The sequence below is a fragment of the Aulonocara stuartgranti genome (assembly GCF_965226115.1).
Source record: "Aulonocara stuartgranti genome assembly, chromosome: 18".
NCBI classification, from domain to species: Eukaryota; Metazoa; Chordata; class Actinopteri; order Cichliformes; family Cichlidae; genus Aulonocara; species Aulonocara stuartgranti.
The window spans coordinates 22,021,233-22,036,457 of NC_138954.1; the positions used below are offsets into that span (position 1 = coordinate 22,021,233).

At 43.4% G+C, this 15,225-nt stretch overlaps 1 protein-coding gene across 1 annotated transcript in view; it reads left to right on the forward strand.

The window, feature by feature from the left end:
• Window positions 1-196: 196 nt before the first annotated feature.
• Window positions 197-15,225, forward strand: part of LOC309693296 (potassium/sodium hyperpolarization-activated cyclic nucleotide-gated channel 2) — a 33,501-nt gene continuing 18,472 nt past the window's right edge. Inside the window, exons 1-3 of the mRNA XM_082512384.1 lie at window positions 197-1,415; window positions 4,357-4,780; window positions 7,671-7,832. Coding sequence (XP_082368510.1) covers window positions 244-1,415; window positions 4,357-4,780; window positions 7,671-7,832 — 1,758 coding nt within the window. The 5' untranslated portion in view covers window positions 197-243. The remainder of the gene's footprint in view (window positions 1,416-4,356; window positions 4,781-7,670; window positions 7,833-15,225) is intronic.

The following is a 15,225-nucleotide window of genomic DNA, read 5'->3' on the forward strand; positions in this document are numbered from 1 at the left end:
GCACAGGCTAATGGTGTAATGACATTTGACGCAAAGAACCCAATTAATTTGATGCTTAATCATTTCTGACACAATGACTAGTGAAAATATAAGTGCAGTAGTTTGCAAATAAGTCACGTCCACCCCTCCCTCTCTCCTTTCTCTCCCCCCCATCTCTCCCTCTCTCTCCCCCTTCTTCTCCTCTCCTTCCTCGCTCTATCTCTGATTGGCTTTCTTCAAAGATAATTGGAGGCAAAATTTGATATGCTCAATGTCATGGACAGGAATGAGGTTTCGCCGGCGTCTGCTGCCACCATGAAAAAGAAGGCGGAGGGCGGCACTGGATGCAGCCACATCAGCGCAGCCAAGGCTGTCTCATCCAAATGCACGCGGAGCAACAGCGGGCAGAACTGTCTGGACCCTGGCTCTCCCGGGGCAGCGAGCGCTAACCTGTCCGGTGTGCCCAGCAACGTCGTAATGGACGAGACCGAGGACGGAGAAGAGGAGTCCAAGTTTCAGCATCCGCGGTTGCGCCGAGCTGGGGGGAGCGGCAGCGGCGGAGGCGGAGGAGGAGGCGGCAGTATCAGGATGAAGAACTTTACGCCAGGAGGGGGAGCCTCGTCCTTGGCTTCCAGGAGAAACTCCAACAAGGAACCCTGCCTTACGCACACAGAGGACGCTCCTGCCGCCCCACGGCCCACTGCTGCCTCCAGAGCTACCGAGACACCCTCTCCGGGCGATGCTGCCCAACGCGGCGAGACCTGCAGAGCTTCTGGGGTGGAGGCGTCGGAATCAGCGGTCGCGGTAGAGGTTTTAAACGCGACAGCGGGTGATGGTTGCAACGGCGTCGCTCCAATTTCCAGCATGAAATGCAACAAAAACGGAGAATGCAGGAGGGACTCGGGTACCGGGAGCCTGCGCTCAATCATCTCCAAGACGGAGAAGCAGACCGGGGGATCGGGGAGAGCCGAGGACGGGGGGAGCGCCAAGCGAGGAGCCTGTAACTCGACCACCGCCAGCATGGACGGCTCGATCACGCCAGGCGGATCCCTGACCGGGGGGCACGGAGGAGAAAGCGCAAACCCCGTGTCCAGCGGAGTCCCCGAGAAAAAGGACTCCAAGGTGTCCTTCTCTAACGCACCAAGCCGGAAAGCCTCGTCCTCGCTACACGGCCCGGCTCAGACTCAGACCCAGCAGCCGAGGAACTCTGTCACTTTCCAGAAGCCGGAGGATGGCCCGGCAATTGTGCCCGCCGAAGATGCAGAACCTCGGGGAAGCCAAGCCAGCTTCATGCAGCGGCAGTTTAGCAGTATGCTGCAGCCTGGAGTTAACAAATTCTCCTTGCGCATGTATGGTAGTCAAAAAGCAGTGGAGAGAGAGCAGGAGAGGGTAAAATCAGCTGGAAATTGGATTATCCACCCTTACAGCGATTTCAGGTAAGAGCTGTGGGTGCGATTGGTTACATGAGGGGCTCGCAAGGGTCCTCATTGTCATCTACAACTTACTTTGCAGTGAGTAGCCTAACCACTGGGACTCCTTGGAAACACATGCATTTATTGTTCGGGGCTGCCAGCTGCTGGTTTTTTCATGCCGTCCCTTATGATTGAACCCGCAGAGATTTAAAACGATGCATTGCATCGGACCGCCTGTAATCCCCCCGCCAAACAACCTGTTGTCAGGCAAACCGACTTTAGCGAAGAGTGTCCTTTCAAGGTTGTAAACAAACCCATTGTAGTCCACACTATAGCATGTCTGGGGTGCTCAACAAGCTAGGCCTGCTAATATACCTCGACTTTTCGTTGCAGTGCGATCTCATTTAGCAAAGGGGACAGCGCTCTGAAGCTGCCTTCATTTAAAATGCCATTATTTCTTTGAGGATCCGGATAAGGTGTGCAGTGTAGGCTCTACCACAAAAGCTTGCTGACAGGATGTATATGTATGTATGTGTGTGTGTGTGTGTGTGTGTGTGTGAGTGTGTGTGCCTGCGTGTGTATGTGATGCACTCAGTAATGGAATGTCACCTTGAGCCAAGTGTGCGGAAACCTCAAGCATGCTCACTGGAGACATATCCGCCTGTAAGACTCCCCGGATTGTGCATTATAATGACGGATGCGCTCTTTTGTATTGCGGCTCAAACGCCGATGACCCAGCTGGACATCCAGCAGCTATTTTGTCATTCAAATATTTTGGAGGAAGCACCAGAGAAGAGGGCTCCTCGTGATTGAGGCTTGCCTTTCAGCGTTTTATTATAAACGTATGAGTCGCCTGATTGAATTTGGGTCAAAAAACCAGCAGGTTTGACTCTGGGGCTGGATGGGTTGGTTTCAGCACCACAGGGAGTGGACAGCTCCCATCTCATTTGGAGTCGGCTCGCGCGTGTGAGCGCTACGTTTAGACCCCCATCACTCATCATCCACGCTTGGCCCTTTCGTATCACGTAACACCGTGTCAGGATACCAAGCATGAGACATAACTTCAGCAGCAGAGATGCAATTTGACTTTGTAGACCTTTGTTTAGCTCGCAGACTCCCACTCCGCGAGAAGCTAGCGGCCTCCCCTGATACTTATGCTAATCAATGCATCTTAAAGCAACAAAGTTGCTTCAAATATCATCATCGGGGCGGTTATTGTTGTTGTCGTGTGGTGGGGGAGTCAGTTCCTGTTGCATAAGTCGCAGTGTAATGACTCAGCGCTGCACCTGTCCTGCAGAGCTTCCCGTGACGGGATCAAACCTCAACACTTTGCTCTCTGTCCCATTTACCAGCCTGTCACATCAGCACTGGCAGTAAGTAAGCGAGACTGTCGTCCTCTTGATATCAATACCGTAATATTGTTGAGAGTTTCGTATAAACGAGCCCTCATTTTCTGTTGTTGGGGCCCAGGAGGGCTCAAAAACACATTTAACACAATCTATGCGCGACTTTTTGTGACAAGAGAATACAATCATGGATTTAAACAGATCATTCAGAATTCAGAAATAAAAAATAATAAAAATAGTGAGAAAATCCCTCTGTTTGCAGTCTCTCAGACTCCAGATGTAAAACCTGAGAGAAAACAATCGATATCTACTTGCTGATCTTAATAATAGGCTACTTCCTATGCAGCACTTCCTCACTCAAATCCTAAATGCATGCATCTGTGTTATTAAATTAAAGTAAATCAAAAACATGAAACATTTCCTTGTTTGTTGCTGGTCGCAAATTCAGCTTATATTCATACATATCCGGTTTTAATGAGGTCTGAACAACAGAAAGAAATTAAAAAGGAATTTTCTGGTCATTTATATTCCCTAAATACTGATTTTTAAACATGCAGATGTATAAGTGTTGGCAGGACCCTAAACAATGAAGACGGTCCTGCCAAATGCAACATTAACAGATTACATCCTTCTCTTTCCACCCAGTCTATGTCCTTTCTTGTCCACAGTCTTGTTACCTACCGTATTGACTACTGCAATTCTCTTTTGGATGGTCTCCCCCCCAAAATCCCTCCATAAGCTTCAACTGGTTCAGAACTGCTGCTCGCATTATCACCAGAACCCCCTCCTACCAGCACATCACCCCTGTTCTTCAGGAACTTCTTCTGCTAACCTTCTCTAACCTTCTCTGCTCCCAGGCTGTGGAACTCTCTACCCCCAGATATAAGAAACATTGGTTTTCTCCCCCAGTTTAAATCTCAACTCAAAACCCATCTGTTCAAATCTGCATATTCACTGTGAACCAACTGTTTGTTAATTTTATCTTATGCTTTTGTTTTATTGTTCTTCATTGTCTTTGTTCTATTATGTGTTTTTATCTATTGTACAGTGTCCTTGGGTGTCTTGAAAGGTGCTTCATAAATAAAATGTATTATTATTATTATTAAGAGGCAAAGCCAAAATAAAACCCAGTGGTTCAGAAACGAAGATGAAAAGGCCTTCCATGGTTTAACCCATCATTTAAACATTTGCATTTAAATTTTTGAGTTATTACAGGAACAGCAGTGCTACATGTCCTTACTCACACAAACAGTGATAATCATTAGATTCCTTTTGCTTTGTTACAAAAATCTAAAATGTGTAAAGAAATCGGTTTAATGCTGATTATAATTCACATCAGTATCGGAAAAAGTAAGTATCCCCCCCCATTATTCTCTGCATGCTCATGCTGGTAAAAAATACCACTTTGGCTGCACTTTGTTTACACTTTTCCATTTTGAGCCAGGCAGTCTCTTGTGCCTATTGCGTTTCCACAGCAAATCCCTCTTCTCATCTGACTCTATTTTTGTCTTTTCTTCCCCTTTCCCCTCTTTTCCCCTCCTGTACTCTGTGCACACACCCATCTAAAATGCACTGTCACGCACACACATCCACTTCCACTTCACACACACGCCTGATAGGTTCTACTGGGATTTTACAATGCTGCTTTTCATGGTGGGCAATCTGATCATCATCCCCGTGGGCATCACCTTCTTCAAGGACGAGACCACGACGCCCTGGATCATCTTCAACGTGGTGTCCGATACCTTCTTCCTCATGGACCTTGTGCTTAATTTTCGCACTGGAATCATCATCGAGGACAACTCAGACATCATTTTGGACCCTAAAACCATTAAGAAGAAGTACTTAAAAACTTGGTTCATTGTAGACTTTATCTCCTCCATCCCAGTGGATTACATATTCCTTATAGTAGAGAAGGGGATCGACTCAGAGGTGTACAAGACTGCTCGGGCCCTGAGGATCGTCCGCTTTACCAAGATCCTGAGTCTCCTGAGGCTGTTGAGGCTCTCCAGATTAATACGCTACATCCACCAATGGGAAGAGGTAAGGGCACACATTTCATAGCTGTCCATGAGCTAAAACATTATCTCAAAACTCACAGCTACACAAGAAGAAACCCCTAGCTTAGTCTGTGAGAAAAGGTCAGTGATTTTCCTCCAATATGCTGATGTTGGCTCATGGCCAAACCAACAATCTGCTTCTCTGGCCTGCTCTCCTTCACCTGGAGGCTCAGGATCAGTGTTCTCACCTGCCACCTGGTGAGAAAAATATAATGTCTGCAGGATGTTTGCGCGCTAACAAAGTTTGCATTCTAATTACTGTTATTGTAACACCATCCTCCTAACCTTCTGTCTCCATCTGACCTGGCAGTCCCACAGGTGGCACTTAATAAGCAACCTATTACCAGGGCAAACATAGTTAATCAATTAAGAGACCGGAGGAAGAGCAGGTGAAGTAGAGACAGCGATTATCATAAGCAGCAGTAGGGGGGCTATCGACTGTGATTATGTGACTAATTATTCATTTAAAGTGATTAGAGTTAGGTGAGATGGCAGGTCTGCACAGACCTGACTGGTAGACTCTGCATGTGAGGATGGGTGCTGTTGCTAGGATGCTTCTTGAAGACAAAACCCAAAGCACCAGTCCTGAACTTCCTGGCCACTCAGCTATTATTTACTCCATGAGAGGGATACACCTTTGTGGGCCCCTGCCCCAGCCCCTCACCAGACTCTCCTCCTCTGCTTTAAGAGGAATAGCCTGGGAGACAGGAGGTCCAACAGTGTCATAAGATCGCTCTGCTTTTTATTTATGCGAGTATTGGCAGCCTGGTGCTGGCATTTTGCAGTAGTGAGCAGCACAGTGGGGCTTGGTTGCTCACTTGACCTTTGGATAATTGGATTTCTGAAGATATTATGTGATATGCACATAGAGTGGTGCATGATGGGAAGTAATACTTGCACGTGCGAAGAATAAGAGCGGCGATGTAGTGGAGAGCGAAACACTGGCACATGCGGGAGATGCCCATTTCAAATGCCTGTTTCCAGTTTATTTTGAAAATCCAAGAGTTGAAGCTGTGAGCTGTTTTTAGTTCCTGTAACGTTCTCGGTGCTGTCCGCGGTTCTGAACACCTCAGTGAGCCAGCACAACATGACCGTGTAAGTCGGCTTTCTGTCATCCATCCTCCTTGCAAAAATGATGACCAACTGCTCTATTTTGTGAGTCGCTGATTGATAAAAAGTGACAGTGAAAACCTCATAAAGGTTAAAGCTGCATTTAGAAAGATCAGCACATGTGATTCATGTCCAGTCTCATTCCTCATCACTCCAGTCATAGAGTATCACTTCTCCCTCAGTTGCACTGAGTAAGAAATGACCCATTTCCTGTTCCTTCATAGTAGACTAATCAGACCATTCTACGTGTTTTATAATGAAACGTACTGTCACTTCTGCACATTAAGATCTCATACCTATTATTAGTGCTTTTAAGCAGCTATTAGATGCTAAGCAGCATCACAGTTTTGATTCTTGAGGTCAGGCAAGTGATAGATGATTGGCCTAAGTGACTGTCCAGTGATGGAGGATGATTGATGTGCGAGACGACACAGACTATCAGTTGTTAAGGCTCATGATGGTCCCTGTCCATCACGCTGTGTGCATGTGATGGCACGTCTGTCTCCGCTGTTAGTGTATCTTTTGTGCCCGCCGGCTTGCGTGAGTGTTTTGTATATGGGCTGGGCCCCATGCGTGCTGGCGCCTCAGATTGATGTCACATATCTCGGTGTAACGAATGCGCTGCTCGCTCCTGCTGTGTTTGGTTTGAAACTGATGGGAAGCTGTCTCCCCTACTCATTGATTAAACTTGGTGGAATCCAAAGAAGAGTGTGAAGCTGAGCAGGAAGGCAGCTTCCCAATAGGAAATGAATTTATAGTAGATTCTTAGCAGAGGGGCAGTTGACATGGTCAAGATTGAGGTTCAAAAGTGGACACGGTTACTGATACACACACACACAACACACACACAAGAAGACAAACTGGCCGGGGTTATGAATACCAACATGGAGAATGAAGAGGCTGCAGAACAAAAGGAAGCTGTGTTGACTCTGTGACACAGAGTGAAAGAAGACACACAGAATAAAGACACGGCGAGGAGGAGGTTAATAAGGTTCAGTGGGATGAATCAGACACTAACAACTGTGGACAGAAAACAAAGGGAGAAAGTGAAAACAAATAAAAAGGAAGTAGCACAAAGGGTGGTGGGTCAGGTAATCAAATCTGCTCAGGACCATTCCTGAATGTGTGAAGTGACCAGGACGCATCCGCACGGCAGCCATAATAAGACCACATGATACACTGAAGCATCTTTTATGAAAAGAAAAAAGATCAAATTTGCTACTTATTGAGATTTTCCCTTGTGTGAAGATTTACATATAAAGGAAAAGCTTAATCGAAAACATGTTTAAAGTTTACTACAATTCACTTTGTATTAGCTGTATGTATCCTTCTGTTTTCAGCTTTTTTTTTTTAACATCCACGATTTTAAAAATTAAAATTGTCATATATACGAACTGCCTGAAACAGCACGCTGGAATGATGTCCGATAGGCATTTTGTAGCCCATCTGGGCATTGTAGTTTCAACATTGCAGTCATTTGTTCAAGAGTGCAGCACTACCAAGTTTTTCTTTTACGAAGTCCTTATAAGTTCCCCTTTCCTTGTCCTCATGATGTTTTCCATTAAGATCAGAGTAAAGCAATTATGAATTGGAGGTAGGGGGAAATCATTTCGACTGGTTGAAATGCAGGCAGCTGGAGAACACATAGCGCCGAAGTCTCATCAGATAAAACTTACGACACTGTCAAGAAAGCCATAATTACTGCGTTCATGTTCCAATATAATCTTACATATAAACTCCTCTCCTTGCCTTGCTGTCTCCAGATCTTTCATATGACCTATGACCTAGCCAGCGCGGTGATGCGGATCTTTAACCTGATCGGTATGATGCTGTTGTTGTGTCACTGGGATGGCTGCCTACAGTTCCTGGTCCCCATGCTGCAGGAGTTCCCATCGGACTGCTGGGTGTCCCTCAACAAGATGGAGGTACGTATGAGGGAATCATGACTAGGCACGTAGGACTGCACATATCAGACCAGAACTGGGCTTGCTTCTTGTAACCCGAGTGAACAAGAACTAACTGTGGTCACAAGGTATTGATCGAAGCGTCTCGCTGTCATCAGAAAATATTGGCAAAATCTCAGTCAATATTTTGTGACCATGATAAGCTCTTTCTTGTCTTTCACTGCGCAGGAAACCCCGGTGCTTTAGAAAGGTTATTTGGAGAAGGGAAGCCTCAAATTGGCCTCAGAGATTTTTAATACTTTAGAGAGGAACACCACCAATTTTCCACTTGTGTTTACAGGACCTTGCTAAATATGTTAAAGAAAGTTGCACAGTGCCCTTTGTCACTTCACAAAGCCGTGTGAAGTGTGATAAATGTCAAGTGATGGCACTTGAAGTTACCAGATATCATCTGTCGCCCACTCCTCAGCTCAAAGCTACATCAGGCTCCACCAGCATAACACAGCTGATTCTCCAGTGTGGGTAATATGGGCAGCAGGAAGGAGGCATGCAAGCAAAATGACAATATCTCTGTTGTGCTGCCTCAGTAGCTTGTTTTTATTGGTTAATCTTTTTAAATGATGTGAGCACAAAAAATATTAAGACATGAACATTAAACAGATCTTAATCGTGACCAAACTACTTTACAAATAACCGTGTATGATTCAATAATTTATAATATTAAAATTAATTAATATTACTGATACCAGGGCAGAAAATCATTATTAAGCTTAGTGATCACTGCTGTGTATGATTCAGGAGGAAAAGTGTGTTCGCCTTTCAAGAAAATCAAGGATATTACTCATATCACAACCTTGTCATTGGCAGAAAACAGTTATAGCTTACCAACAAAGAGGCTGTTAAAAACAAACCTGTGAGATTTAAGTGCACCTCTACATCCCTCCGTGCCTCCTCTTCAGCACGGTGGGGCGATGACAGGAAAGATAAAAGGGGAAAATAGAGGGATGGGGGAAATATGGCCAGGCAGCTGGGCTCTTTGTTGCCATGTCTCTCTCAGAGAGATAAAAGCTGTTTGTTTATAGGTCTGTCTGTCAAACCAGCCTTTTACTGAGCAAGAGGAGACCACACCAAACCCAGACACGAGGCACAGGTCCAAATGGGGTTTTAAACAGATTGGGTCCTGCTCCCAGACACCGTCTGGGTCAGCCACGACGGCTTGTAAATTCAGATTTGAAGTATTTCCTGGATGAGAGGAGGGACTCTTGTTTTTAGTGCTGTACAAGAGTAATTCTGGTTGGAACAAGTTAATGGGATGATGAGGGTAAACATCCTCTTTGCCATATTGCTGAGATGAAAAGGATTCACTTTTTGTTTGATGTGTCAGACTGAAACCTACTGCAGTTTTACTGATGTTATTTTGTAGAGCTGGGTCACCGAAAAGTTGCTCCTCTAAATAAATGTAGGTACACATATTTATATGCAGAAATTTAGAGACTGTAATGAGTGGAGGTGTGTTCGCTCACCCCCGAGGCTGACTATATCAAAACTAAGCCTTTGATGTTATAGATGATTAAAAATCCATCATGCATTGCCTTGACTGTATCAGCTCTATGCCCTACACTGAAATACACACCACAGTACCAGTATAACAAACACCCCTGCTTCTTTGAATTTATCCATCCATCCTTCCATCTAGTTTCTTAATCACTTGTCCAATTCAGGGTTGGAGCCTATCAACAGCTGTCATGTCAGAGGGTGAAAGGCAGTGTGCAGAGAATAGGAATAAGACAGTCAAATTGAAATTGCGACGATTTATTGGATCTGAAATGATTAGCTCCATTTGTCGAGCCACAGAAAATTAAATCAGCAACTTAATGACAACAGATGAAATCTTTTGGTTAGCTGTAAGTACCAAATATTCACTACTTCTGTTGCTCACATGACTTATGGCTAATCTCTTTGTTTTACATAACTGGACATTCCTGGTAAATCAAAATAAGAAATTTGAAAATGCTGTTTTGGACTCACAAAATAAAAAACTAACGACTTTTGTTCATATCGGCCCACAGTGAGATTTAAAAATGTCTATCAAATATTGATAACATCATAAATTAGAGAGTACATAACGGCAATAAAACTGTGTCAGTGACACAGATGATTTTGGACCTGTTGTAAAAGTTGTCGACTGCACTCGACCAACTTTGATACAACGCAAATGAACCACAACAAATAGTACATCCATTTTAATCATAGCAGGAACAGGGGCCTGCTCAGTAAATGTACTATGGTACTTTGGAAGACACGGACCTCCAGGGTGAAAGAGGTTAAAGGCCTAAAGAACTCACCAACAGAATATCCAAGAGATCCTTCAAATTAGTGCACCAACATGCAGCTGCTATGTAAAATGTAAAGCGCGTATCTAACAATGACAACTAAGAAGCACCACAGATGCAACAGCAACACAAGTTCAAAAGTATTTCAACTTTTCTAAACTTATAGGCTGCACAAAAGGCAATCGTGCTCAGTACACGCTGCAGAGTTTGAAGTCCATGATGATGAGTCTGGGCCTGACAGGACACTGACTCCTCCAGTGTTCTCTCCTGCTGTATAATCAAAGACAGCCGGTCTCCAGAGAGCCGTCACTCTCAAACGAAAGGGCCGCTCTGGCATGGGCTACATATGGCCACCTGAGACCACCCCCTATTGAGTGGCTGACAACTTGTAACATTAGCCATTGTGTTGCAGCCAGGCCATCCATCATGGCTCACACCCTACAGTGGCTCTGGTGGTGTGGAGCCCACAGGCAGGACCCATGGAGGGCGTTGAGAACACTCTGTAACTCTGAATGACATCCACCAGCTAATAATTGGATTCAGTCAAACTTGTACTACCTCAGGGAACATAGGTTGTTTTAGCAGTACACCCAACTTCCACCCCTGTATTGAACTCAGGTTATATTTAGCGTGAGCTTTACTCTGCTTTATCAGCCACTAAGTTAATTTCCATGCAAGAGTGCTTATAGAGCTCGGCTGCATTACAGAGTACAGAGGCGACTGGGTAATAACAGTGACAGTCATGCTAACTGACAGAAACGGGGTGTATACTTTCAACTCTGTAATTACAGCTGTGTGTGCACCCATCCCTTCCAGTACCCACATCACAGAGGCGTCTCTTTCCCATTATCCTCCGTTTCCTTCAGCTTTGCAGTACAGTGGTCTGCTTACTTTAGTGACAGTAAGTCAGTAATCACTGTGTCTGGTGTGAAATCATCTGATTTACTCATTGCAGTTAGTTTGACCAAACACCATCACAGGTTTGCTGTGGGATATTTCAGATTTGATTTGAAGTACTCATTAAGCCAGTTATAGCAATATACACATGAAGAGCTAAATTTGCTGTCTGAGCTCTAAATTAACTCGAAATTAGTTGGTGGTGTTTGTTTCGTGGGAGAGGAGAGGGAAAGATGGGATTATATCGCAGGTGTTTTTGTTTTGTACAGCCTTACTGAGCCGAGTACAAGGAATGCAATAATATTATAGCCTACTAAAAGAAGTTGTATTACTGAACAAGTAGCTATGACATCTAATTATGCTGAAAGCCACTCAAGAGGAAGTATTTTGAAGCCAGTGTAACAGGAACTTTCCCTCACGTGGTGTTGTTAAAAGGACTAAAGTGGGCTCCTGACTCAACTTATTTCCCTTACACACACACACACACACACACACACACACACACACACACACACACACACACACACACACACACACACACACACACACACACACACACACACACACACAACACATTTTCATATCTTAGTGAGGACATCTAATTGCGATAATGCTTCCCCCTAGCGGCTTCCCCAAACCCTAACCATCAAAAATGAATGCCTAACCATAACCCTTAGCCTAAACCTAACCATAACCTAGTTGTAACCCTGACACTAAAACCACATTTTGAGTCTCAAAAATTCCTTCAAACTCGTGGGGACAGGCATTTTGTCTGCTTAAGTCACCGTCGGTCCTCACAAGTATGGTAGAACTACAATTTCATGGAGGCTTTTCACAAAGATGACAGTTGCCGTGGCCACCATCAAAAAATATATGTACACTTTATTAGTTCCACCCCTCTGGTATTGGTTTGTACCCCCTTTTTCCCTCACAGCGGCTTTAATTCTTCATTGCACAGATTCAACAAAGTGCTGGAAACATTCCTCAGAGATGTTGGTGGTTACTGACATGCTAGCATCACACAGTTGCTGCAGATTCATGATGTGAATCTTCTGTTCCATCACCTTTCAAAGCTGCTCTATTGGATTGAGATCTGGTGACTGTGGAGGCTATTTGAGTGCAGTGAACTCACTGTCCTGCTCAAGAAACCAGTTTGAGCCATTGGTACAATGTGGTCATAAAGGGATGGACCTGGGCAGCAACAATACTCAGGTATGCTGCACCCTTTAAACATTCAGTTTCCTGTTTTTAACTAACATGAATGGCACCTGCTGTGGTCTTCTGCTGCTACTTCTACTTCAAGGTTAATGATCTTGTGCGTTCAGAGTCGTTCCTCTGCAAACTTTGGTTGTGTTGAGTGGTTATTTGAGTTACTGCAGCCCTCCTGTCAGCTCAAAGCAGTCTGGCCATTCTCCTCTTACATCAGCAAGGCATTTCACCCAGAGAGCTCCTGCTCACTGGATATTTTCTCTTTTTCAGAACATTCTCTGCAAACACCAGAGATGGCTGTGTGGGAAAATCCCAGTAGATCAGCAGTTTCTGAAATACTCAGTGTAGCTTGTCTGGCCCAACAACTATGCTAGATTCAAAGTCTCTTAAATCACCTGTGCTCTGATGTTCACTTTGAAATTATCAGGCCACCTTGACTTTTTTAAAAAAAAAAAGTATTTATTTATCCAGGTAAAAAATCTCATTGAGATTAAAAATCTCATTCCCAAGAGAGACCTGGCATCATGGCAGCAAAAGTCAAAAATACATGTACCACACAAGTACATAACATTTAAAACAAATACAATATCCCGCTTGTCTCCATGTTTTAGTGAACTAAGTTGCTGCCATGTGATTGGGGGGGTTGATATTTGCATTAACAAGCAGTTGAACATTAAAAGTGACTACTGAGTGTATGGATAAACAGTATACGTGTATATATCTATCTATCTATCTATCTATCTATCTATCTATCTATCTATCTATCTATCTATCTATCTATCTATCTATCTATCTATCTATCTATCTATCTATCTATCTATCTATCTATCTATCTATCTATATATCTATATATGTATATATATATATAGAGAGAGAGAAATATTTTTCCAGTTTCTCTGAATGACTTTTGTCAAGTCCAAAAAAATAAATGATGTTAATGACAGGTTAATAATTTTAGCACACAACCAGTACTAAGAAAAAAAATCAGGGCATGTTGGCCTCTGCTTCATCTGCCTAATCCTCTTTAATCTGTCGCTCACAGGTATACCATTTCATCACACTGAGTACAAAAAATGACTTATAAGTTGCATTTAATTTAACACAAAACCTTTGCAGGAAAAGCTTGACCAAGGGTTAAAAAAAGAAGACACGTATAAGTCTGAGATATGTACCATGACGATCAAACTCTAGTGGAGACGGTGAAATAAGATGCTGGAAACAGCTAATCTGACTCTGTCCAAAGAGTAATGTTGATACACTGAACTTTTAGTGTTATGTACTATTTTTGTTTGCATGAGCCCCTCCAAATGTAAACATGAGCTGTTCGGATTTGATTGATGTCATTGGTATAACTAACCAGCTGAGCAAAAGTCCTCCTTCAGTTTCTGGGCTAAAGGCTAAACAGAGTAAGCATTTTCTCACCATATCTAACTCATGAAACACAGTGTATAACAAAGTGTCTCCGGTTCTTTTCATCTTCTCTAAAGTTGGCTTAAATTAAGTAGCTCCACTGGGCCAGGCAGCCATCAGCTCATATTGGACAGAATACTGAAATCCAGCTTCTCTGTTGACCTTACAATGAGCTCTCTGTGGAGCATGCTTTGCCCTCCACTTTCCAAATAAATACATTTCACTGCCCAAACTGCAGATCATAAAGACACCACGCACACTGAGGCAGACAGGGAGAAACAGAAGGAGAGGAAGCACCAGACAAAGCTGACTGTACAATGAACTCTGATAAGCTGTTGTAAACTAAACTGGTGGGCGTGTGGCAGGACCAGGGCAGCGACTTTCTCAGACGGTTGTCGATTATCTTTGAGATGTTTGTTCAGCTTATCGGGCATCCAGCATGCATCATTCAGTATGATATTGCTCCATTTTCCACTTCAGTATTACTGTTGTTTTTCATGCACTTTGTGTCATTTGTAACATTGTAAGTGATTTGGATCAGGGAATGGGAAGGTCTGTCTGTTGCTCTGCGTAACACTTTGATTACAGAATTTAACAGATTGCTATCAAATTTTCATTAGACTATAAACTTTGTTATACATCATATATATATCTATATATCTATATCTATATCTATATATCTATATCTATATATCTATCTATCTATCTATATATATATATATATATATATATATATATATATATATATATATATATATATATATATATATATATGATGTATTTTGACACCATCCGCAATTACGGTAAACGTAACAGTTTTCATATTGCACTTTTCTGCTCTACCCAACCACTTTCAGCCATTCACACAAGCACTTTTTTTCTATCGGGCTCTGATGGATGCACTCGAGAACAACTTGGGGTTAGGATCTTGCCCAAGGATATCTGGCAGCCAGGGATCAAACCACCAAACTTCTGACTGGTAGATGACCTGTTTTACCCCTACTAGGAGTAACCCTTGCAGCTCCTATCTGAACTGGGTGGTTTCTGTCATATTTCAGACTTGCTTACAGAAAAAAATTAATGAGTTTGCATCAGAGGTTAGTGATGGTGCTTTCTGCCTATGAACAAAACCCAGAAACTATTCTAGTTCTTGTCACACCACATCTTTATTGATATATACCGAAGTGTCATAACTCGTCATTAATGGTATAGGGGAGGTTGTCAAATGTCGCCTTTATGGGGGAAAGAATTAAAAGCATCCCACTGCTGCTAGCATGGATAAAGTGCTGATGCATACTGATAATGTGAAGGTTTTTTTTTACAGCACACGAGTTACATAAACCTGCCCAAACTGTTTGGCAGGTGCGTTTCACATCTGTGTTTGCGAAGCATCTTGCACAACAAGGTTGCTGCAGGCTATTTAAAGAAGCATTTTAGGGTCCCGCAAGATAAATTTAAAGCCCCTGCGTTATCAGTCAAGTTCAAACAGACTATCTGCGGCTAATGGAGATGGTGATTACCATCAAAGCAACGGATAGTTCCCAAACTGAAATCTCTGAGGAGAG